This window comes from Canis lupus, chromosome 10, assembly GCF_003254725.2.
Source record: "Canis lupus dingo isolate Sandy chromosome 10, ASM325472v2, whole genome shotgun sequence".
In the NCBI taxonomy this organism is placed as follows: Eukaryota; Metazoa; Chordata; class Mammalia; order Carnivora; family Canidae; genus Canis; species Canis lupus.
In genome coordinates, this window is record NC_064252.1 from 22,202,311 (window position 1) to 22,227,378 (window position 25,068).

Consider the following 25,068-nt stretch of genomic DNA (forward strand, 5'->3'; position numbering starts at 1 on the left):
GCTCAGTCCCACCTCAGGGCCTTTGCACCTGCCATTCCCTCTGCCTGAAACTCTCCCTTCCCAGATCCCTGCTCCACTCCCTCCTTCCCTTCTACTAGGCATCTGCCCAGATGTCACCTGATCAGAGAGGCCTTCCCTGGCCAAGATCTATAAAATAGCACAGCCCCCACCACAGCCATCCCTTTGTACCCGCCCCCACCCGCATCCTCTCTCATCTTCTGGTGCTCACCACCTGTTGCTGTGTTTGTTTTCTTGTCTGCTGTCTGTCTCTGCTGTAAGGAGATGCCAAGAGAGTTGGGATTGGTCTGTCTGTGCTCAGCCATACCCCAGCACCCAGCACTGGGTGCTCAACACCAAGTGTTGAATGGATGTGTCCTTATCTGCCCAGTGCCCGGCCTGTGGTAGGCACCTGTTAAGTGCCAGATCAGTGAATGAATTATATTATTATTGTTGGTAATAGGTCCTCCCACTTCTTGAGGATCTTCTGAGCTAAGCAGCTGCAACAAGCAGCTGTCATCGTGAACTCTGTGTGTGGAGGAGGAAATGAGGCTCGGAGGAGAGAGCCGCTTGTCTTGAGCCACACAGCAGCTGAGTTGGGCTAGATTCACACCCAAGTCCAGCTGACTCCAAAGCCCACAGTTGTGGAGTGGGAAGCAGTGTCGGCCTGTACTTCACCCGCCAAGAGAATAAACCCCAAATGGTGCTCACAAAGCACATGGCCCCATGCTGGACCCGATGACAGGGGTTCTCTGCACAAGTCTGGTCCTTCCCTCCCTTGGCACAGGATGCTGAGGATCCCCCAAAGCGCATGAGGCCTGGCACACCAAACCCTCTCTGGCCTCGGCCCAACACCAACTGGAAATTTTTCGCAGGTTCTGACCCAGAACAGGCTGTATCGCAGCCTCCAGGGGACATGTGGTAGGTTTGGTTTGGCGGCAGGGTCTTCGTCCTCCCTCTTGCATCATCTGTGAAGGTCTTTCTGGCCCTCAGAATCTCTCTGGAGCCCCAAGGAGGGGCCAAGGCAGCCAGGTGATCCTGTCTGTCCACCCAAGTGACCCCATCCATCCACCTGGCGGCTCCCTATCTGTGGCCTTCCTGTAGAAACCTCGCCCCATTGGAGGGGGACCCAGCCGCGTAGAAGGTGAAATGCAACACACAGGCTGTTTTTAAATAAAACTTTACTTGAAAGCTCTCAAAGCCGCACTCCAGCAAATGTGCAGAGGAGCCAGCCACACAGTCTTGGAGTCAGAGCTGGGCTCAGACCGTGCCTCCGCTTGGCAGTGGGGAACCTCGGGCAAATTATTTAACTTAGACTCACTCTCGCTGTCAGTAAAATGGACTCAAGTAGACTTGCCTTGGGATGATTGCGAGGGTTATAACAGGGCCCAGCAGGTGCCAGGTGCCTCAATAAATCCTGATCGTAATTATTGTAATTACGATCAGAGTAAATTAGAGAAGAATGGCCACATAGCACTCCCCCCCACACACACACACACAACTATGGGTGTTTTGCATTTTCTGTTTTCTTCTGCACGTGGTTTAATACTTTTCTAGTAATGACGTGCACATCGTTTTGCATTCTAATTATATTCGCATAGCATTCAATTAGCCATTACCCTGTGGTTTCACTTAATTTTTCTAAATATCATTTTAGTAGCTACCCAGTAGCCCAAGTCCCACATGCTAGCATTAACTGAATTGTCCCCCTATGGTGAGGCATTCATGCCACTTCCAAATTGTTTTTGCTATGACAAATAATGTTGCAAGAGGGTAAACATACTCCAGAAAGTCAGGGGCAGCAATAAACACCTTTAAGTGTTTACAGTTTTCCCTTTTATGAATTATTTCCTCTGGATACATTCCAGGCAGGGCAGTGATTGAGCCGAGGCATGTGACAGCTGTACGATTCTCTGTGCCAGTATCAGCCTCCTCCCCAGCAGCAGCTTGTGAGGATGGGGTGCCCTCATTTTTATATGGTCTGCATTTCTTTGATTTTTAGCGAGGCTTTACACCTTTCCTTTCATTCATTATTAACTGCATTTCCTCTCTTGTGGGTTGCCCATCTATGTTACTGTGACCCCAAGGCCGGTGGTAATTGAAGGCATATCAATGAGGCAACTTTTGTTTTTCCAGACTTCAGCTTCTGGGTGTTCCTCTTGTCGGTATCTCTTTCCCCTGTGCTGTTTACTTAATACACGTTTAATGACTTTAAATTAAGTCGCCTTTTTTTTTTTAAAGATTTTATTTATTTACTTATTCATGAGAGAGAGAGAGAGAGTCAGAGACACAGGCAGAGAGAGAAGCAGGCTCCCTTCAGGGATCCCGATGTGGGACTCGATCCCAGGACTCCAGGATCACGCCCTGGGCGGAAGGCAGGCACTAAACCACTGAGCCACCCAGGGATCCCAAGTCGCCTTTTTCGAAAACTCAGACTTGCTCTAAGCAATCACATCTTTGGTTTAAGGGTTATAGTTTTCCTAATATGCATTAAAACAAAGTACAAACATAGCCAAGGTGTGCCGGGGCCTACTTGCACCGGCTCACAGGAACTGGTAGTTAATTTTTTAGGAATTCCGTGAACTTGTTGTTGAATACAGCCTCTATAAAAATTAAATGATATTAGCCGACAATTAAATAAATTCTATGAAACACAGAAGTAATAGGCATTCGCAACTCATCACTTCTTCATGATTTTGCTCCATTTCTTACCATCTGTGTTCTTGAGCTTTTATCTCGTGTCTGTGCCATGAAGCTTACATAATGTTGACTCTTGTGCATCTCTTCCCAACGCTGACATCACGTTGACAGTATTTACACCATGGAAATGGGCAGCAGATGTTACAAATCAGGGCTTTTCGCTCTCAAGATTTGGTCATTAAATGTTTGCTGACTGGCATGCCACTGCATGTAACATTTCAAACGCTTGTGCGTTCAGCACCTCCGACCATCTGCCTGCCCCATGGTCTGTGAATCTTTGTGCAGAGAAGCGAACATGTCCTTATATGTTTGCGAAACTGGATCCTGGTACTGCCAGGAACACCCATAGACAGGCATCCTGGGCAGTTGTATCCGGAGCAAAAGGCAAGGTAGTTCTGGAAAGGAGATTGATCAACTTTTTCCAGTTCCTGGTTCTTTCTGGAGGAAAGAAACAAAGGGAGATGAGAAGGCAGGAGGACTGGTCAGAACTACCTGTCGTGCATCTGGCCCTCGGTCCCCCGAGGGAACATCCTGGGCCGCCCCTTTGCAAACTCGCCACCCCCGTCTGCTTTTGCTTCTCAGCGCCAGTGTGTACTGTTGTGAGGCTGTGGCGGGACACCCGTAAGTCACTCCTTCAACTGTGCTTGCTGAGGGTTGGCCATGCCCTGCGCCAAGTACAGGAAATAAAAGATAAAAAAGGCACAGCCCCCTCACCCTCCGAAAGGAACACCAGCCAGTGATGTACAGAAAATCAATCCTGGCCACTTACTTCACCTGGAAAATCAATGTATTCAGTCACAGGGCGGATAGACCTTAGAGAAGGTTCTGGAAAAGTCTCTTTGAAGATGCACATCCAGAATGAACTAGACTGGACTTGATTGCAGACACCTCTTCCAGCTCAAGTTCCAGATAGAAGTGCACTGCCTCTGGGCCCCGGATGCAACTCTGTGGGGTGGACGAGCCGGAGGGGGGGGACAGCCAACCAGATCCGCAGGCCTGTGACCTTGGGCTAGTCACTTGCCCCTCCTGGGCCCGTTTGCCTGGCTATGAAAATGGGGGCGTTCAGGGGACAGAGATGGAGCCCCTCCCCCAGGAACCTGGCACAGAGCAGGTGCTCAGCCACGGGGCGCCCCATTCCCGGTGGCATCTGCCAGGGGGCCTCATCCTTGGAGGGGGCTCCTGCAGTCCTGTCCACACTCTCAGCCGCCTGGCCCCAGGGCGCCGCGCCCAGTCAGCACGCTAGTTTGGAATCAATTATGATTCCCTAACCCGGTGACTGCGGCCAGCTCCTGTTTAAACAGAGATGCCAGTCTGAGCGAGCAATCAGCACACAGATGTTTGCACGGAGGCCCGGGCACATCTGGGGGAACCCTGCCTGCGGGAAAGGAGGAAGCTTCTTCATGTCAATTGGACAGGAACCCCATCCCATTGCCCACTGCCCCCCCCCCCAGGTTTCGTGGAGGCCTCACGATTGCCACGAAGGGAAGCCGCGGCTCAGCTCACAGCTGTTATGTGGCCCCAAAGCATTTAGTTCGGGGGCTCTTATCGGCCTGGCTCCCAAATCAGGCAGCTCCGGGCAAGAGAACCAGGAACTCGTCTCCTTCAGCACAGGCTGGGGAGGACCAGGGAAGCTTTCCTTCTTTATTCCCTCCGTCATTAAAACTCTGGCCTTAACCCTGAAAATATTTGCTTCCAAGAATAGATGCTCGTTGGCGCCGCGAAACACTCCCAGCCTGGGCATCCCGCCGCCGTCAGAATGATGGAAACGAAGGCTGGCCTGTGGGCCGGGAGGGCGCCCACCCCTCCTAAATGCCCTGATGTTTCTGAGGTGCCTGGGGGGTACCAGGGGGAGCTCCTTGCCAGGGTGCCTGGGCTGCCGACTCAAGGTATGGCTCCAGCCAGCCTCAAGTGCTGGGACCTATGGCCCCAGGAATTTCTTGGTGTGGCAGCCCAAGGACCCCATTGTCCACCGAGGCGCCTGCCCAGCTGTGTGTCCTTGGGCAAGAGCTGCTTCACCTCCCTGAGACATCAGCGGGGGAGGGAATAATCCCCCCTGGCAGGGGAATCACTGGGATGCAATCTGAGGATGTGCGGAGGACCTTCAAAGGGTCCCCTTTCCCTGTCTCCGTCTGCTCTGTGAGCAGGAACAGGGCCCCCTGCCAAAGGCTTCCTCCACCCCCTGCCCCCCCCCCCAAAGCTGAGGTTGCTGAGAGCTTATGTCACAGCTCCTCCAGCCAGATAAGGAAAAAGGATGTTGTGCTGGATTGTTCTGTTATCAGCTTGGTGACCCTGGGGTCTTCACATCCCAGGATCCACATCCCTGGTAAGGCCGGCCAGAGCGCTCTGAGTTTCAGGAAGCCCAACACCAGCATCGCGGGGCCCGGGAGGCGTGGTGGCAGAGGAGCCCGGGCCCCAGTGTGTTCTCACATTCCCCGTCTGTGTCCGGCCCTTCTTCCTGGCTGCTGACCGCAGGCCGTAGGTCCCGGAGACACGCCCCAGGGGCCCTTCCATGGAGCCCGGGCCCCCTCAGTTGCCCCTCCGCTCCCAGCCCCCTGCAGGTAGGTCCCCTTCTCCCATCCAGTGTAGCTGAGTAATCCTCCTCCGAGCCTTCGACTCCCCCTTCTTGACCTCCCCTGCCCCAGAGTGAGGAAACAGGACTTCCTATAATACATGCCTTGTTCCGTGACAGCTCAGCGGCTGTGTCCCCGCTGGGGCCCGGCCCCATGCCATCGCTTACGTGGCTCTAAGGGGCACATCTTCATCGCCTCTGGCATCCAGACGTATCCCCCAGCCGAGGAGTCAATTTAGGGAGCACTGCCTACTTATTACCCCAAAAGCCATTCTTTACGCTATGGTGCATCTCATGATTGATGGCATCGGCGGAGGGAGGAAACACAGGACCCCATGGGGTGGCTGTCCTGATGGGGAGATCGTGTTGGTTAGTTTAAGGAAAACATAGGGCAGCAGAGCACTTGCAGCAGGGAGTGATTTGGTCAGATGGGAGCTTTGCTGAGAGCCCCACCCCCGCCGTCAGCAGGGCCAATGGAAGGAGGCGGGAGGCCGTGGGGAGGCTGTTACTGTGCTCCAGGGAGGAGACTATGGGGTTTAGGCTAGGGACTGTGGACGGATTTGGAAATATTTTGGAGCCAGGATTATGGAAGGATTGGACCTGGGGGCAGGGAAAGGAGGCACCCTGGGCAGCTGTAGGGTCTGATGTGAGTGATGACCCGTATTGCTACAGGTAGGAAGGACACCGCTGGCAGAGAGATGGAGCAGGGGTGGCAAGCACGGCACAGTGGGGCCTATTGTCGCTGGCTACCGCGTGACGGGAGAGGACCTCTAAAGGTTGAGTGTGCATCTTGAGGCTGGGGCGGGTCCCAGGTGGTCGGGAGCCAGAGGTGCAGGACAGACAAGTGTGTGCCAGGTGGGCAGCCAGAGGCCGCAGGAGGGAGGGTGTGCTCAGGACATATTACCCATCATATATAGCCTTCTCCCTGGCTCTGGGGCCAGCCAGGAAAGCCAAGACTAGGGTGTGTGTGTGTGTGTGTGTGTGTGTGTGTGAGAGGATGTAGCCTGTGTAGGTAGCAGGTGTGTGGGCGTGTGCAGCATGTGCTGTGTGTTGTTGTGGGGCATGTATGTGTGTGTGCATGGGTAGTGCACATATATGCTTTGGGCCTTGTGTATGATACATATGTAGTATTGTGTGTGTAGTGTGTGTGTGCATGAATGTGTGTGTTATGTGCACACTCACATGCTCAGGTTTGACCCTGGCTCCAGCCTCGGCCCCTCCCGCCAACCAGAAGGCAAAGGAAGGGCGTGGGGCATGGGCTGGGTATTGAGGCAGCCCAGGGGTGCAGTACATGAAAACAGGTCAGCGGCCCCCAGGAGGGAGCACAGAGGTTTGGACAGGGCTGGGGCCAGGGGACCAGGACCCATGGATGGTCGAGGGCAAAGTATAAACAGCCCCAGAGCTTGGAGGTGCATTAATTCATAAGGATTTACAAAAGAGGGACCAACGCCTGGGCTCCCAGCCAGGGCTGGGTACACGGAATGGATCTGACCCCATCTCTGCCCATGAGACTCGCATCTACGCCTGCTCACCTCACTGGGTTCCCCACTCCGGCTCCCCGGCGAGCTCCTACTCATCCCTCAAAATCCTGCTCAGGCTGAGCAGGATTTTCCCTTGAGGCCTCCCGTCCTCCTCCAGAGGGGTCCCCTTCTTTCTCCCCACTCCCATCACAGCCAGGCCCACATGGTCCATTACCATATCTGTGCCCACTGGCTGGGGTGCAGCCAGGGACAGTCCCCTGCAGATCCCCGTGCCCGGAACAGAGCCCAGGGCCGGGAGTCACGGCTGCTTGTTGGCGTCCTCCCGCTGCTGGCTTGTGGTTGCACCCCGGGCAGCCTTGTCCCCCGACCCCCACCCCCCCAGGCTCCGCTTCCTCCTTGTGCGACCTGATGCTTCTACAGTATCTTCCAACTTAAAACCCCTCTGACCTTCTCTCTGGCTAATGGAGGCGCTGATCGGGGCCCGGAATGGATGTGGGAAGCACTTGAAAAATTCCTAACAGGAGGCTAAGGGGGAGTCTTTACTTTTGTGGAGCATGAGGAGGTGGGGCCGCCACGGAGGCCGCAGAGGACGCGCCTCCAGCACTTGGTGGCATTTAATGCAAAACTCCAATCTCTCGTGAAAGCACTGGCATCAAATATTTACCAAAGCAGCATTAAACATTAACCTTCAGGATGGAGATGTTTATTTTTTTTTTAAGATTTTATTTATTTATGCATGAGAGACACAGAGAAAGAGAGAGGCAGGCTCCATGCAGGGAGCCCGACGTGGGACTTGATCCCCAGTCTCCAGGATCCCACCCTGGGCTGAAGGCGGCGCTAAACCACTGAGCCACCAGGGCTGCCCATGTTGGAGATGTTTAAAGACCCCAAGCTCCCCCAGGAAATGTCCCAAAGTCAGGAGGGCGAACTGCCGGGAGGAAGGCTGCGAGCGGGGCCTGGATAATGAAGCATCCCCGAGCTCCCCGGGGACCCTCACCACCCCCTATCCCCCGGAGCAGCCCCTAGCCCGTGTCTGTGGGGCACCGGCCCTGTCTGCCTCCTGGGCCACCAGCCCTCCCAGGCCCCCCGACACCACTGAGGCAGAGAGAGCCGGTGCCTTCGTGCATCAGAAGGAAGGTCGGGGCGCAGGAGTGTAGGGAGAGGAGGGGGTGAAGCAGGGGCAGCACCCTCGAGACTGGCTGTGGGATGGTAAGGAAGAGGGGGGACCCTGGACCCAGCCGCTGGGGATATACTGATGGGATTTTCTGAGATGGGAACCCAGAGGCGGGGGCGGCTTCGGGTACCAGCTGCGTGGGACGCCTTAAGTTAGAGATGCCCGTGAGCATCAAGGATGACGTTAGGGCCACAGACACGTCGAGGAGGATCTTAGACGACGGCCCAGGCTGCAGCCCAGCTTGGACTTAGCCGAGGGTGCTGGTCATGGAATCTGAGGGGCTGGGGTCGCCTGGTGAAGTGTGTGGGTGCTGTTGGCGGGGGAGGGAAGGGGACAGGTGACGCAGTGGTGAGAGGGGCAGCCCCTGAGGCAGGAGGAAGCCCGGAGTCGCGGGGTCCAGGGGCTGAAAGAGAGGAGCAGGGGGCAGCCGAAGGGATGTGGGGGCCTGGCCTCGGATGCCAGGACCAGATGCCCTGCCCTTTGCCTGTCGCTCCCACGATGCACACCCCCCGTGTCCCCATCCTGCCCCCCAATGTCGTCCGTGTGCTCCTTGAAACACAGACACAGCGTCTTGTCTGTGGAAGCCGACACCGCAGCATCGTCCTTCCCTCCGCCCTCCGTCTGGCCTCTCCGTTCCCCGGGATGACAGCCGTCTTCTTTCCAAGGGAAGGAAAGTGAGGTCTCACATTAAATTCTTTTGAATGACACAGCGTCCTACACAACACCAAATTATTCCAATTCGTCCACGAGAAGATCTTTGTTGGGGCAGCTTCTCAGCTCTCCCGGCGCCCCAGTGAGCAGCAAATACCTGGGCTCCCCAGGGGCACTTTGCAGGGGGAGGGCCGCCCGCCGTGTCACCTGCCACGGGCTGGGTCCACACGGGCACTCGGAGCCGGGACCCGCGCCCGTGCTCGCCTTCGGCGCCCGCCTAAAGCAAGGGAGGACGACGTGAAGCCGGGATCCCGAAGTTCAGGGTGGGTCTTAGGGATGCCTGCTATCCAGGTGTCGGCTCCCTCGGGAGGATCTAGGGGAGGACCTGCTTCCCCGTTTTCCCGTTTCCAGAAGCGTCTGGGTTCTGTGGCTTCGTGGCTCTGCTCTGAGCTGTTTCTGTCCCCACCTTTGCTTGTCTGACTCTGGCCCTGCCGCCGCCCCTCTCTGATGGACCCTGGTTGTGCCACCAGGCCCGCCTGCAGAATCCGGGACCATCTGCCCATCTCGGGGTCCCCAGCTCCCACAGCAGAGTGTCTCCCTTTCCGGGTGTGAGGCCACACTCGCCGCTTCTGGGGCCCGTCGTGCCTGCCCGGGTGTGCACAGGTCAGACTCACAGCGTAGGCCTATGTTCCGCGTTAGGATAGGACGTCCTGCCAGCCACTTTCCCAAGCGGCCCACTTTGTACCCTCTCCGGCCCCGGGAGTCGGGGGATGTGACGTCCCGCCTCTAGGCTCCCTCCCCAGCCCTCGGGTGGCCAGGCTTTTACATGTCAGTTGGTTCCGGGGGGTGTGCGCAGGGGCAACTCATCGTAGCTTTATGTCACATCATCCCAACGCTTGTGTCACACAAGCGCACCTCCTCCAGGCAGCCTTCAAAGACCGCCTCCTTCGTGGCTTAAGAGCTCTGCCCTGGTGGGGGTTGGGGGGGGAACGCTGCCGTCACCTCCATGGGACTGCTGTCTTACCCAGCACGGTTCATTTGGGATGCCTGCCCCGTTTGCTCCTTGTAAGACCTGGATGCTAGAGTCCCCACCTCTCTGGGGGCCGTGGGAATGCGCTGGAAGGCGTGCTGCACGCTCCCCGCCCCACGCCTGGCGTAGAGTCAGCGCCTCACAAACTGAGCTCTCATCACTGCTGAGGGGCACGTTGTCTGCATCTCACCTGGCAATTAGTCATGTTGGGCCTTGTGATTCATCTGCTCTTGTCAGCCAACTGCCACTGTCACAGACTCACTCAGCCTTCTGGAAGCCTGCATTGTGATTCAAATCACCAGGTGCTTCTCTATCTTCCCCAGTGAGGTTGCAGACACCAGCTGGTGTCTCATCCTTCCCGGTGGGCCCCCGGGATCCAGGCCCTCACCTCTCCCCTGCCTCTCCCCTGGGCCACCACCCAGCCACCTCCCTGCGCCCAACCCACCAGGCCCCGGCCCTGCCCCAGAGCCACAGCCGCGCACAGGGGCTGGCAGCCCAGACCACGCTCCCAGCGCTGCCACTAACCGGACCCGTGACCCCCCCACCCCCGCCGAGCCTCAGTGTCCCCATCTGTACGTGGGGGGAATAACGTGCCTGACTCGCAGGGCTGAGAGCTCCGGGAGACCGTGCGTGGGAAGTGTGTGCACAGGGACCCCCGGGTGGCCCAACGGTTGAGTGTCTGCCTTAGGCTCAGGGCGTGATCCCAGGGTCCTGGGATCGAGTCCCGCATCGGGCTCATAGTGAGGAGCCTGCTTCTCCCTCTCTCTCTGTGTCTCTCATGAATAAATAAATAAAATCTTAAAAAAAAAAAAAAAGGAAAGTGAGTGCACAGAAGAAACACCCAGCACATCAGCCCAGACCCCTGCCTCTATTAGAATGAGGAAGCAGCGTCCAGGTCTGTGCCCCGAGCCCTAGGATCACGTCCAGGGCCTCTGCCTGGCGGGGGGACTGCTTGGTGGCTGCCACTCTCCAGACTCGCCGCCGCCAGGAGCATCTCATGCCGCCCGCTGAGAGCCTCCGAATGGCCGGCCTCCTCGTCCTACCGGCCCTGCTCAGGCCCCCTCTCGCCACCAGCTCCCTGAGAGCTTTCCCCGAGCACCCCCAACCCCTATCCCATCGCCTCTGTCCAAGCCACACCCCTGGGCCCCAGACACTCACCCCTGATGCACCTCCTGCTCCTGTTTGGGAGTCCCCACGTGGCTCCCCCACCAGTGGAGAGCCCTCAAGGACAGGGCTCCCACCTGACTCAGGCCTGTGCCCCCAGCACCCAACCCAGGCCCAGCAAAAGATGCCAGCAGTAAGAGCTTCCAGAAGGGCCTCGGAGGAGGCCCTGACATTGGTCCTGAGTGAAAGGAACGCTGGCGGCCCCAGCCCCAGTTTCTCCGGGCTGCTGGCGATGAGGAGCCAGGGCACCTGCAAAGTGCCTGGGAGCATCATTTCACACCCTCGGTTCCTGCACCCCGGGGGGAGCCAAGCAAAGTCTAGGCAAGTACCTGGGCTTCCTCTGTAAGCTTCCCCTGACTTTCCTCTTCCCTTAGTCCCTGGGGCTTCCTCTGTCTCAGCACTTCCCTGCTTGTGAGGAGCATGGCAGTGAGCAGTGAGCAGGGCGTTGGGGGGGGTGCAGGGGAGTCAGGAAGGCCTCCCTAAAGAGCCGTCTGCACCCACACCTGAGATTGCTGAGAAAATGAGCTGTGCACAGATGCCTAGGCAGAGGGCACAGCAAGTACAAAGGCCCTGAGGCAGGAGCACCCAGGAATGTTGGAGGCACAGCAAAGAGCCCCATGTGGCTGGAGAGGAAGACAAAAGGACATGGCAGGAGACCATGGCAGAGAAGTATGCGGGGGCAGCATGGAGGGAGTCACCAGAGCTTTGGTGATAAGAAGCCATTAGAGAGTTTCAAGAAGAAAAGATTTAAGATATATTTTTTTAAATATGTAAAAAATTTTTCTATATATTTAAAAAATATATAAAAAGAGAACTCTGGCTTCTGTGTTGAGAATATACTGTAAGGAGGCGAGGGCAGAGAACTCGGTTAAGAGGATTGAAATCCTCGAGGACGGTGGCTTGGACTGTGGCGGTGATGGTGGGAGCGGTGAGAAGTGGTGAGATTCTGCGTGTGTTTTGAATGGTGAGATGGGCTGAGGGGTTGGACCTGGGCGTGAGAGCAAGCAAGTCAAGGACAGCCAGCTCCCAGTCTTTTGACCTGAGCTACAGGAAGGATGGAGCCACCATCAGCTGAGAGGGGGGTCTTGAAGGGGAACGGATTTAGAAGGTAGCATAGGAGTTCGGTTCGTGCCATGTCAGGAACGAGCTGCCTACTAGGCACGCGAGGAGGATATCCCAGAGGTGGCTGGGTGTTTGAGAGACTACAGTTCAGGGAAGAGTCCCCGGTGTGTGGACAGGATTAGAGTCACAAATCCCGAGGACAGCTGGGACAGGGACTGGACAGCGGGACGAGAGGCGTGTGAGGATGGGGCTGCCAGCGCTCCCGGACAGCTGCCTGGGCCTTCCTGGTATCTGCGTCCATCACGAATGGGGAGCCTTTGCTTTGGCAGCAGCGCCCTGCGGGCGGACGTTCCACTGGGCCTAATCTCCACTATTGCCCGCGTCGCTGCGACGAGCGAGCCCGTGCGCGCTTTGCCCTTGTGCGCATATTTGGAGGATGACTGTCAAGTGGAGTCGCTGGGTCGGAGGGCACGTGCACCCGTAACTTTGCCGCGCGTCAAACTGCCTTCCAGAAATGACCTTGCTTCCCTCCCAGGAGCCGTGAAGCAGAGGCTCTCCCCCCCCCCACAACCCAGGCGACGCCCGGAGCGCTCAGCCGTCTAGAGCTTTGCCGATGTGACCAGGGCAGGATGTGGAAGCGTCCTGTGGTTCGTGCTCCAGAACGCCGTCTCGTGAGGGCTTTGGTTGGCATTGCTCTTATTTTAGACTTTGGATTTGCGATCTGATAGTTTTCCTTCTTGGCAATTGGTCTGTTTAGATTCTCAACTCCTGGATCCTTGGGATAATTTCTCTTTTGTTGGAAATTCACTCATTTCGTCAAGGTTTTCTGATCGAGTTGGACAGAGTTGAGTGGGTAGGGTCCCTCACTCTTCTCTCGCTATTTGTCCAGTTACTTCATTTTACGAGCACCTGCTCTGTCTGCATCCAGCATCCCTGGGGATGTGGTCATGCACCAAAAAGCCAATGAAAAGTACTACTATTATGTACGGAGGATTTTTTAAAAAATACGTATGGCAAACCTGTGTACTGTTAGGATGTTGTATGTGCTAGAGAGAAAAGCAGTATGAGAACGGGGAAGGAGTTCGAGAAAGAGTGTAAACTTGGTGGGGTAGCCACAGATGACTTGAAGTCCGTGAGGGAAAAGCCATGTGTTTATCTCAGAGAAGAGATGGGTGCAGGTGGTGCATTAATCTGGGTCTTCTAGAAACACAAAACTAGTGGACAGATGTAGAAGTAGATATTGATACACTGGAAATGCCAATATAGATACGCTGTAGCTGTAGCTATAGACATACTGTGGATATAGACCTGCTGTAGGTATCGATACAGGCGTGCTGTAGACATAAACATGCTGTAGATATAGATACAGTCGCGCTGTAGTTCTTAATACAGGCACGCTGCAGTTATGCTCTGTAGATAGAGATACGTTGCAGTTACAGATATAGACACGCATATAGAGACACGGAGATATAGATATAGACATGCAGTGAATATAGATAGATACACCTTAGACATAGATACGCTGTAGACATAGACACGCTGTAGATATAGATACAGACACACTATAGACATGGACTGCTGTAGATGCATAGACACACTGTAGTCCTAAATACAGGCACGCTGTAGATAGAGATACGCTGCAGTTACAGATATAGATACGTGTATAGAGACACGTAGATACAGACATGCTACAGATCTAGATAGCCTGTAGGTATAGACCTGCTGTAGATAGAGAGAGACACACCTTAGATATAGGTACGCTGTAGATATACATATACTATATAGATACAGATATGCTGTAGATATACGTATGCTGTAGGTATAAATACAGACACACCAGAGATATAGACACGCTGTAGATATAAATACAAGTACACTGTAGATAGAGACACACCGCAGTTACAGATATAGACACGTGTATAGGGACAGGTAGATGTAGATATAGACATGCTGTAGATATAGATACAGACATGCCATAGATATAGACGTGCTGTAGATACCTAGAAACGCTGTAGATACCTAGAAATGCCATAGATGTCGATATAGACAGCCTCTAGGTATGTAGATATGCTGTAGAGATAGATACTGACACCCCGTAGGTATACGTACGTGTGTATAAAGAGATTTACTGAAGGAGTTGGCTCATGCAGTCTTGGAAGCTGGGCAGTCCCACGATGTGCAGTTGGCAATCAGGAGAGCCAGGACAGCCAGTATGGGCCAAGTCTGAAGGCAGGAGAAGACCGACATCCCGGTCCAAAGACAGCCTGGCAAAGAGGGAATTTTCCCAGAGTCGGTTTGTTCTATTCCGGTTTTCAACGGACCGGGAAGGGCTGTCTGCTCTACACGGTCATCTGATCCAGATGTGAGTCTCCTGCCCAGAAGCACCCTCCCAGACGCACTCAGAATCATACAAGACCAGCTCTCTGGCCCCACGCCCATTGGCCCAGTCAAGCTGGCCCATAAAATGAGCCACCAGGGATGGACTGGAGTGAATAAAAGAGAGAAGACAGGGACGTGATCAGAGAAGATGGAGAGGAAGGTTTTGGCTTCCCCTGTGGTGGGATGAGGGCCACTGGGTGTTTTGAGCTGAGCAGGGACATAACCCGGCTACCCCAGAGCCACTGCAGGAGCCCCGTGGGCTTGGCCTGTGGTGGGAGACAAGGGTGCAGGAAGCAGCGGTTCACAGATGCAGCAGAAGGCAGAGCCAGCGGGGCTCGCTGATGGATCGCAGTGGGCTTGGAGAGGAAGAGGGGGGCCGGAGGTGGCCCTGGGGCTCTGATGCACGCAGCCAGAAGTGAGGTCGGGACAATCGTGGGAAGGCTGACTGGGAGAGAAGATCCGGGTTGTAGTTCTGAGAAGGTTAAGTTTGAGATGGGTGGTAAGTCTCCGACTGGCCACGTCAAGCGGACAGTGTTGGAGATCATGTGAGAGCTTGAGGCCAGGGAGTCGTCGACGGAGGGAGCCTCTGGGTCCCTGGGAGGACATGAGCGGGGATGGAGAGGAAAGGAGACGGGCAGATGGGGAGGTTCCCAGAGAGGAGCCTGAGCAGCGGTGGCCAGAGAAACAGGAGGGGAACCAGGAGAGGGTCCGCCGGGTCCCGGAGGCAGGAGGAGTGATCCCCTGGGTCAACGGTGCCGAGGGGGCCGAGCCAGAAAGGGACTGAGATCTCACAGCTGGATTTAGTGACACAGAGGCCCTTGGTGACCTTGGCAAGGGCGAATTCTGCACAATCGCTGGAGTCGAAGCCCGTGTGGAAGGACTGAGGGACGGTGGAGAAGCAGAAGGAGAAAACGGAAGCACAGGCCACTGCCACGTGCTCGCCTCCTCCTTCCGCCCCTAGATCCACCAACAGCTAACGTTCCATGGTTTTTCAGAGAACCAGAAATCGGGTTTCTTTCTTCCTTCCTTCCCTTGTTTTTAACTTCATTTCAGTTTTAATTTATCGCTCGCTTTCCTATGCCTTCCTTGAGCTTATCTGGCCATTTCTAACTTTCTGAGTTGGAGAAGTTAATTCATGTCCTCTTTATGAATATCAGCATTTAAAGCCATACATTTTCCTCTGAGCATTGCCCAAACATCCCACAGATTCCGAGATATGGTATTTTTATTTTTATTATTATCTCCATACTCTGAGATTTTAATTTTTTTGGCTGTCTCTCGGACTCACAAGTTATTTTAGAGTTTTTAAGCTTCTTGGTGGTAGAGTTTGTTCTGTTGTGCGGTTTTTGTTATAAGTATTTTCAAATTCTAGTGTATCGTGATCAGAGAACGTTATCCAGTTTTTAAATTTTGGAATTCATGTTCTTTGTGGCCTGACAGGCATTTCCTGTGTGTCCTTTTTTTCAAGAACATTTGAATAGGATTCGATTCAAATTGAATTCTGTTTAATGCACACACCTGCACACACACCTGCATGTACACACATGTACACGCATACACAGGTGCACAAACACACACGTGTGCACGTGCACACACAGTATGTTATTAATTAGATATTTGGCCAGCTATGTTTTTATTCATGTTTTTGGTCAACTTTATCCGTGAAGGACCTAGAATACACAAATACCAGCATACTCCGTCTTTTTCTTCCTTCATTTCCAGCAGTTCTTGCTCTGCAATGCAGAGGCTATGTTATTTGGTGCACAGACGTTCATTAATTTGAGATCCTCATGATGACTCTCATCCTTGATCCCCATACAGCACCCTTCTTTTTCCCATTCACTGTTTCTTGCTCTGACTTCAGCTTTATCTAATAAATAGAATTCTCTTCATTTGCATTTGTTTGTTATGTTTCTACCCATCTTTTTATATATATATATACATATATATATAACTGTGGTACAAGTCATAACAGGGGCAGCCCAGGTGGCTCAGCGGTTTAGCGCTGCCTTCAGTCCAGGGCCTGATCCTGGAGACCCGGGATCGAGTCCTGCATTGGGCTCCCTGCATGGAGCCTGCTTCTTCCTCTGCCAGTGTGTCTGCCTCTCTCTCTCTCTGTCTCTTTCATGAATAAATAAATAAAATCTTTAAAAAAAATGTCATAATATAAAATTTACCATGGTGACCACCTGAAGTGTAAAGGTCAGTGGCCTTAAGTACATCGCCGCTGTTGTACGACAGTCCAGGGGATGTTTTCATCATCCGTCCACCCTTTTATGTAAAACCTGTGTGACTCATCCCACCTTCAGTAGATTTTGTTTGTAATCTGGACTGAGAGTCTTTTTTTTTTTCTAAGCAAGTGTGTATGGCTCATTAACATTTACGGACATGACAGATACATTTGGTGTTACTTTTGTCATGGTTTGTGATATGCTTTCTGCTTTTAGAGCTTTTGTGGGGGTTGTCAATTTTCACCATATGGTCTCTGTTTTCTTTGTTTTATTTTTTGTGTATATGTCTTCTGACAATTTGCAAAGCTGTGTTTTTAATCCTGTGGTTATCTTTATAATTATACTGTGATATGATGCCCTTAATTCTCTATTTCTTTAGACAGTGTTTATTTTCTCCCTACATATGAAGAATGTCCAAATTAGAATATATCTGTTTTCCTTCCTTCTCTCCCTTCCACCAAATGACTTTAGTCCATTCTATTTTATATTTTTTCTGTTTACTGTCCTACCTCTAATTTTACCTAAACCTCTGAAAGATTGAGATCCCTAAATAAAAGCGATGAAGACATAATCTTAAATTCCCTCCCTCCTTCTAACCTCTACCATCCTATTGTTATTTACACCAGGCCTCTGCTTTTCTCTCCCAATCTTGCCTAGGATAGTCACAGTCCTTGGATTTGTTTCAGACAGTCCTACCGTTGAATAGATTCTCACTGCTTGTGCCCTCACCAAACTCAGCCCGTTTGGCCTTGGTTTACCCTAAGTGTGTCCTCTTGTAATTTATATTGTATACAATGTATACAATGTATATTGTAATCATGGGGATTATATTTCAAAAATAGGCTCAAAAAGTGTTTCTGTTGATGTTAAACTTGAAAGATGGTCCATCTGGGTTTTAAGTTCCTGGTTCATTCATTCATTCAGCCAATATTTATGAAGCCCCTGCTATCTATGTGCAGGTTACTGCTCCAGCCCCCAGCAACACAGCAGAGAACAAAGCACACACTTTGGCCCTCTTGTAGCTTACTTTCTAGTTGGGGGAGACAAACAGCAAACTAGACCAGGAAGTAAAATCTGTGGTGTCCTGAACAGAGATGGAAGCTATGGAGAAAGATAAAGCAGATGGTGGGGGATCACTGGACCTGCCTTTGTTCTGGGAAAGAGCAGAGAAGGCTCTGTGGAATCCCAGCCCTGAGCCCATGCACACGTTCCTACTGATGCAGAGTGGGGAGGTTGGCTCTACTTCTGGGATTCTCACCTGCTCTGGAAAGATGGGCTGTGCTGGCTTTGTCAGAGCCCCTCCATCCACTCCCCGCTGCCCCCGCCACCGCCCCTCCTAACATGCCCTGCAGCTTGGTTGAAGATGGTTTATCAGTGAAGAGCTATAATGAGATGCAAGTAGCAGAGATCCAGCTGCACTAATATGGAGATGAGCAGTCACCTCCACCAGAGGTGGTGATGCCACCACCAGAACCAGGTTTCTCCCTGCTTTCTACTTCACCTGCATTAGTAAGTGTCTCTCCTTCTCATGCTCTTATCTGGATTCATGTCCCCTTCCTAGTGGACTTGTACTTATACAAGACTGGGTCATGTGACCACCCCATCTGCAAGGAGGTCTGGAAAGGTAAGTATTTGTGACTGAGCAGTTGCCCCTATAATTGGACATAGGACAGGGGACTCACAGTGCCATCTCGACTCTGCCAGTCGAGGCTGCAAGCGCCCCATGGGCCAGTGTTTACCAACCTGGCTCTGCTCCATTGGTCTCCTGAGCACATCCCTGTGCTAAGAGCACCCTCGTTTCCCTTCCATGGCTTTGTAGGATACGATCAATCCAGTGATGTGATTTCAAGATTCATAATGGTTTTTATTATAATTATGAATGGTATCTGTATCTGTTAATATTTTCTAGGTTTTTTTTAAAGACTTCATTTATTTGAGACACAGAGAGCATGGGGGGGAGGTGAGGGGCAAAGGCAGAGGGAGAAGCAGACTCCCCACTGAGCAGGGAGCCCAGTGCAGGGCTGGATCCCAGGATGCCAGGATCATGACCTGAGCCAAAGGGAGACCCTTATCTGACTGAGCCAACTAAGCACCCTAATATTTTCTTTTTTTTTTTTTATAGCAAGGGTGACCATATCATTTAAAATCCAAATCAAAATACTTATTAGCAGATAAGGGGAACAATATTAAAAATTATGTCAGGACAACAGGTGTTAACTGGAATGACGCAAGCTAAGACACATAATTAGTCGGTAATTGTTGAGATAGATGAACACCGTTGGGTTTTGTAAATTAATCTGATTATCTCCTGGATTGAAGATCGTATCTCTGTATTTGCACTCTGTTCTAATAATTAGCCTGTTGATTCTCTTGGATTTTCTGTGTACATTATCTGCCATTAATTGTAACTCAGTTTCTTCTCTTCCACTCCTAAGATGCTATATTTTTTTCTTGTCTTATTACATGGGCCACGAGTGCTGGTACAGAATGGAGCCATGGTGGCAGCAGGCTTGCTTATCTTGCTTCCAGTCTTAAAGTCAAGTCGATCTCAATATCCAGGGGCACCTAGGTGGCTCAATTGGTTAAGCATCTGCCTTCAGCTCAGGTCATAATCCTGGTGTCTTGAATCCAGCCCCGCATTAGGCTCCCTGCTCAGTGGAGAGGCTGCTTCTCCCTCTCCCTTTTCCCCTTACCCCAGCCTGTGCTCTCTCTTGCTCTCACTCTCACTCTGCTCTCTCAAATAAATAATTTGAGAAGAGGAAAAAAAATGGCTCTCAATATCCAGAAGTCATGCACTCAGGGAAAACCTGGCTTCTCCGGGCACTGAGGCCCAAGAGAAATGTCCTCAGTGAGTCCCCATGGAGGAGACACCATGTGATATTTTGTTTCCTTCTGCTTCCCCAGAAAACCCTTTTGCCGTGCCTCAGGATGGGGGAGGTGAGACCCGAAGCAACCGGCCCAGCCTCCAGGAAGAACAGCTTCAACAGAGACCCCCGGGAGAGCCAAGGTGGCTGCGGCAGTGGCAGAGGAAGAAATGCCACCTGTGCCCACAATCCCCTTCCATGGACTTCCAAGATTAGGAGCAAACTCAGGGGTGGGGGCCAGGGGTTGTAAGGGAGGGGGTCTTGAGCCACCCGTCTGCAAGCAATAGTCCCATTCTGGGCTGGTGGCTTCTGAGAGGTGATGCCGTTGTGGACTCAGGATGACCAACACAAAGCTGCTCTGGCTAATTCAAGCCGTAGGGATTAGGCCTGTGCATCGTTCCTGTGGGCCCCTTGTCTCTACTCCGTCCAGTTGTGGCCTGTGGGCCTGTGTCAGGATACCAAATGTGAGTGTGTGTGTGCACGTGTGTATGCGTGTGTGTGTGTGCACGCGTGCACGCGTGTGCGTGTGATTTGAGGTGTTCTTTTTGTTTGATTGATTGGTTTCTATTGGAGTCCCCCCGAGTCCTCTGATGGGCACAGGTCACCGGTAGTGGGGGCCCTTGCCAGCGTCCCGGTTCAAGCTTCTTGCTGCAGCTGGCAGCTGTGAGCCAGCGAGCCTGGGGCACAGCCCCCCGAGGTCTCAGAGGGTGCTGGGGATTTGAAAATGCTCATGAGGGTTTGTTCTTATGGAATTTGTTCCCATAGCAGTGTCATGAAAGGAGGCCACGCATCTTGGGCCGTCCATGGGGCAGGCACTGGGCTGCGTGTCTTCATGCGCTCCCTCTCTCACCGCCTGGGAGAGGGCTGTGGTGAACCCCTTGCAGAAATGGCTCTGAGCAGGGAAGGTGCCCAGGGTCACACAGCCAGGAGGAGACCAGCCCCTCTGTTTGATCTTAGGGGTGTAGAACCCAAAGTCCAAGGTACCCCCCGCACAGTCCCTGGGACATCTCCCCAGTGATTTCTCAGCAGACTGGCCGTTGCCCTGCGTTCTCTGCCGTCACTGCCCTGCAGCCCTCATCCACACGGCGCATTCTGGTTATGTATCTGCTGTGTCAGGCCCCAGGCTGGGCAGTGATGGGGACTAGCCCTGAGTCAGGCAGGCCTTGTCCCTGCCCTGAGGGCGGGGGGTGGGACAGACAGACAGATCTGTGCTGGATACGGTGATGAGGTTCTGCAGAAGCCCCAGGGGGAAGTGTCTAGAAACCATTCCACTTCAGGGTCCCATGCAAACCCGGATGCCTCTAACATCCATTCCCCAGAGCTCCCCCACCCGCCACCCACCCCGCGGGCCCAGGGCATACACATGGAAGGGCATTGCCCGGGAAATGATGTCATAAATCCTCAAGGGCCACACTGCCAGTGTAGACACACTCATTCCACTTGTGTTAGTAATAACCAGGTCTCCCCCCAGCTTTTAGCACGGGGGACCCTGCTCAATAAACGTGTGTCCCTCTGATGGCGTGTTCCTTGCTTAGCCAGACCCAGTGCTCTTGCACACAGACTGCTCTTCAGGCGCAGCAGTGAGCGGCGAGGCTCCTGTTCGTGGGGCTGGTTTTCCAGTTGGGGAGAGAGGACGAGAAGTGAGTGGAGAGTCAGGATGCAGCTGTAGTGGTGAGTGCCCCGCCGAGATTTCAGCCAGAACAATCTGTTGCGGAGGGTGTTGAGGTTGCGCAGTCTGGGTCTGAGAATGCCTTTCTGAGCAGGTGACCGGAAGCCCAAATCTGGATGATAAGCAAGAGCCAGCCATGGGCCTGGAAGGCAGGGGAAGAGCATCCCAGCACAAAGGCCCTGGGGCAGCAGCACGCTTGAGTGTTTCAAAGAACCAAAGAAATCCGGGATCCAGGATGGCTGGGACCCAGAGGGAGGACAGAAGGAGTTGAAGGCAGGGAGTCCAGCTCTGGAAGGCCGCACAGACACAACTCCCCATCCTCTGATAAAGGATTTTCCAGGCAACCTGGCTCTCCAGCTCCCCATTTCATGGCCTAGGAAACCAAGATGCAGAGGGGCCCCGTGACTTGCGCCCGTTCACCTGTGGCGGACCAAGCCCGCGGCTTCGTGCTTCTCCCCCAGACAGCGGCACCCAAGCACATGGCTCGCAGCTGCAGAGGGGGAAGACTTTGTTGGGGTCTTGAGTAGGGATGGGCCTGTCTTCCTTTGCCCAGGCCGCTGTGGGGAGCCTTGGGGAGTGGGGCTTGGCAGCCGCCCAGCCCAGGGGGATCAGCTGTCACCTGCATCTGGGGTGCAGAGCCTGGGGAATCCGGAGAACTTGAGGGTTGAGAGCGGGGAGGGTAGAGGGGGACGGGGAGGCACCAGACCCGGATTCTGACATCAGCTCTGCACTAAGAGCCGTGTGACCTCGGGCCAGTCCTGTGCCTTCTCTGTCCTCAGGATCCCCCTGGGTTAAGAGGAAGGAGTCAGACCAGGTATTTAGGGGGCTTGCACCTCTGGCTTCCTGTGGTCCTGGGTGACGCTCACAGAGCTGCAGCTTGTAGGACTCAGCATCCGGCCCCTGCCAGCAGTCTCACCGGGGAGACCAGTAAACCCTATGGGGCTCAGGATGGAACATCCTGTTTGTGTGGGGGCCTCCCACGTGTGGCTCGGCAGACAGACGGGGGGCCAGCTGAGGGGTGAGACGGGGCACCAGGTGTGAGAACCCTGAGTGCAGGGCAGGTGTGCACAGGGCCATCCCCCCACCATGTCAAGGGCCCCTCAAAACCCTGCAGGAGCCCAGCGAAAACCCATCCCACCCTACTGTGACAGGCTCCCGTGCCAGTCAGTAGAGTGTCCCTGAGAATAAGACACGGGGTCGTGACAAGTTCAAGTAGAGATTTACAGAGTTAGTGTTTCCTAGTGACTCCCAAACCCGGTTTTTCAAGCTGCCTATGTTTACTTCTTACTGTGAGCTTCTGGCTATCACCACGTAATATGTAAAAATAACAATAGTAACAGTACAAAAAAAGAGAAATAAATAGCAGAGGAAGAAGACGACAGCGTACCTTACTGGGGGGTTTGTCCCGCCGGGCGGTCTGTGTCCTGACCCCAGTCGGTAAGCACCCCCTCCCACTGGGAACGGCCTGGCGTTGACGGGCAGCTCAACGCTTTAACTCTCGCCTGCATCTGGTGTGATTGGTGTGGTTCGGAATCGACCCAGAACCAGTACCCGGTGCACCCTCGGGCCCTCCGCCCTCACCTTAACATCCGCAGTTGTCCTGAGCCTCAAGGAGCCGCCCAGGGGAGCATCTGACACCGACCAGGACCAGTTTGAAACAGGCCTTAATGGAAAACACACGCACGTGCACGCACACAGGCAACCATGCACACGTGCGCACACCCAGCGGGATCCAGTCCCTCTGGCGGTCCCTGATCCTTTAGAAGGAACAGGTGGGCAGCTAGCTAAGGTGGGTGGTGCTCCCCTTCATCTCCCAGAACACACGGCTCAGGCACATGGAGCCCCAGGGCCAGAAGGAAGGGCTGGGGCGGGTTGGAGGTGACGGGATCCAGGACAACACGGTCAGGAGTGGGGGTGACAGATTGCGAGGGGACACTTCCCGGCTCGCCATCCAATCCGAAGCTCTCCTGAGATCATTTCAGTCACAATGAGGCCGTGTGCGTGGCCGTGCCTGGCACTGTTCCCACCCCCCTGAGGCCCCCCAGACCCTTGTCCACACCAGGTGGGGATCCTGGCCCTGGGCCATCCGTCCCGCCCGGGGCCCCGTCTGCCCGCTCAGCTGACACCCCATCCACTGTGTCTCCTGGAGTCTCTGCTGTAAAAGGGGACGAGTTTCCCAGAGTAGCAGGCGTCCAAAAAGTGTTTTAGTGGTTTACGCAGCTCCCTCTACAATCCAGATTCACGTCACAGCCCCAAGTAGAGTTACTGGGGGGGCATTTCTGGTCAGTGCTCATCACAGGACATGTCCGTGCCCTGCCCTGTCCGCCCCTGTCGTCTGCTATGGGAACCCGAAGGCTGGGATGATAGGAGTGACCTGCGGAAATTCTTGAGCTTACCGCTTATCTGGTCCCCAGGAAACATTTGTAAGGTCAGGGGGGCAGCCACTCCCCCTGCCCCCCTCCAGGGATGGTGACACCATGCTCATTGTTACCTGTGGCCTCAGAGCCCAACCCCAAGCTGGGGCGATGCCCTTTACCCTCCAGATCGCAGACACCGCTCACCAGCGGTGTGACCAATGCCGCACGGGGCTCCCCGGCCTGCCTCGCGGCACAAACCGCCCCAGATGGCAGTCCGGTGAACGCAGATGTGGTTGCTGAGCAGTCAGTCAGGCGCGCGCGAGAGAACATCCTAGCAAAGCCATTCGTTCATGCATGCGTTCATTCATCTGTCCAACTAATATTCTCCAGCTCTGAACCCAGTGCGCCTCTGCGAGCACTTGCCAATCACGGAGGTGTCCGGGGACGCGCCGTGTCCGTAGGAGAGGTTGTGATCACCTGAGAAGTGACTCGCGGTGCCTAACAGATCGAACACCCAGATCCACAGAGCAAATAGGCGACACTTCCCTATCCCCTCCCTGATAGTGACCTTGGAGGTGGCACTGTCCCCAGCTCTCAAATTCCCAGTACCAGACCCCACCAGATAGTTGGTGCTAGATAGATGCTTGGTGAGTGAGCCGCTTTCACCCGTAGTCACACTGTACTGCCCCCCAAAACTCCTACCTTTACATTAAAACCCCGATGTACTTGCCCTTCACACAGTGAAATGCAGGGGCCCCCCTCCAGGAGGCACCACTGGCAATGCTGTCATAGAAATGGTAATGGGCTCCCAGGAACCCAGTTTCTTTGGACTGCAGTGGGAGCAGCATCCCCTGGGTCTGTGCAACGGGGTGCCCTGTGAATGGCCCCCACACCACCCTCCGAAACGTGCAGGAGCCCACGGCAGTCAGACGAACCCGGGTCGGGGGGATCGCTGGGGCTCGTGATTGCAAGTCGCGGGTGGCGCTGCCACCGCGGGCCCCCCAGTGGGACCAAACTGGTGACCTGAATGAACCTGGCCTGGGTTCCCGCGTGTGTTCTCTCCGTCTCTCCCCGATTCTGTATGTTCACGCTGGTGGGATGCGTCCCAGGTCAGCAAGCAGTCTGGGTGATGTGCAATAACCTGTGGGGCGCCGGCCAAGAGGGGCTCGGTCTCGGTAACAAGGCAGGATGCCCCCCCCCCGGGCTGGCATGTCCACCTTGGGGTCCGTCACACAAGGGCACACAGGTGAGGGTGGGCCCGAGCACATCCCCTCTCCTGTGCACCCCGACTTCCCTTGGGCAGGCACAGGGTCTCCCTGAGAGCTGATAACTGGGAAAACCAAAAACCAATAATATTCCTGATAATAATAATAATGTAATAATAATGATGTATTTTACACTGACTGTGCTACGCTGCTTTTGTCTTTATATACAGTAGTTTTTATAAAGATGTCCTTAGGTTTTAATAAAGGAGTGTCTTGTCAACTGTTCCCCGTGTGAAAACTTGCTTTAATGCGTCCAAACGCACTGGAGGGAACCTGCCCTCGTGGTCGGTCACACTCAGCCTGGGAGGCCGGCAGAGGAGGGCCTGAGGCCCTCCCCTGAGGGCTGAGGAGTCGTCCAGGGTGGCGCTCGGGGTCCGGCCCCAAGGACAGATAGGAGGCCGGACGGGGACCAGGAGCTGTGAGCATGCAGGCAGGCCGGCCGGGGACAATTGCCTGGTGTGTTGGCCTGCTGCTT

General features: G+C 54.0%; 1 protein-coding gene across 3 annotated transcripts in view; it reads left to right on the forward strand.

Annotated features, from left to right (window-relative positions):
• SHISAL1 (shisa like 1) overlaps positions 1–24,818 on the forward strand; it is a 74,631-nt gene extending 49,813 nt beyond the window's left edge. For 2 of the 3 annotated variants that reach the window (XM_025456914.3, XM_025456906.3), the window contains exon 5: positions 19,343–24,818. In XM_025456914.3, the coding sequence (XP_025312699.1) occupies position 19,343 (1 nt within the window). In that variant the 3' untranslated portion in view covers positions 19,344–24,818. The remainder of the gene's footprint in view (positions 1–19,342) is intronic. The other variant, XR_004819288.2, reaches the window with a different exon arrangement.
• The last annotated feature ends 250 nt before the right edge of the window (positions 24,819–25,068 follow it).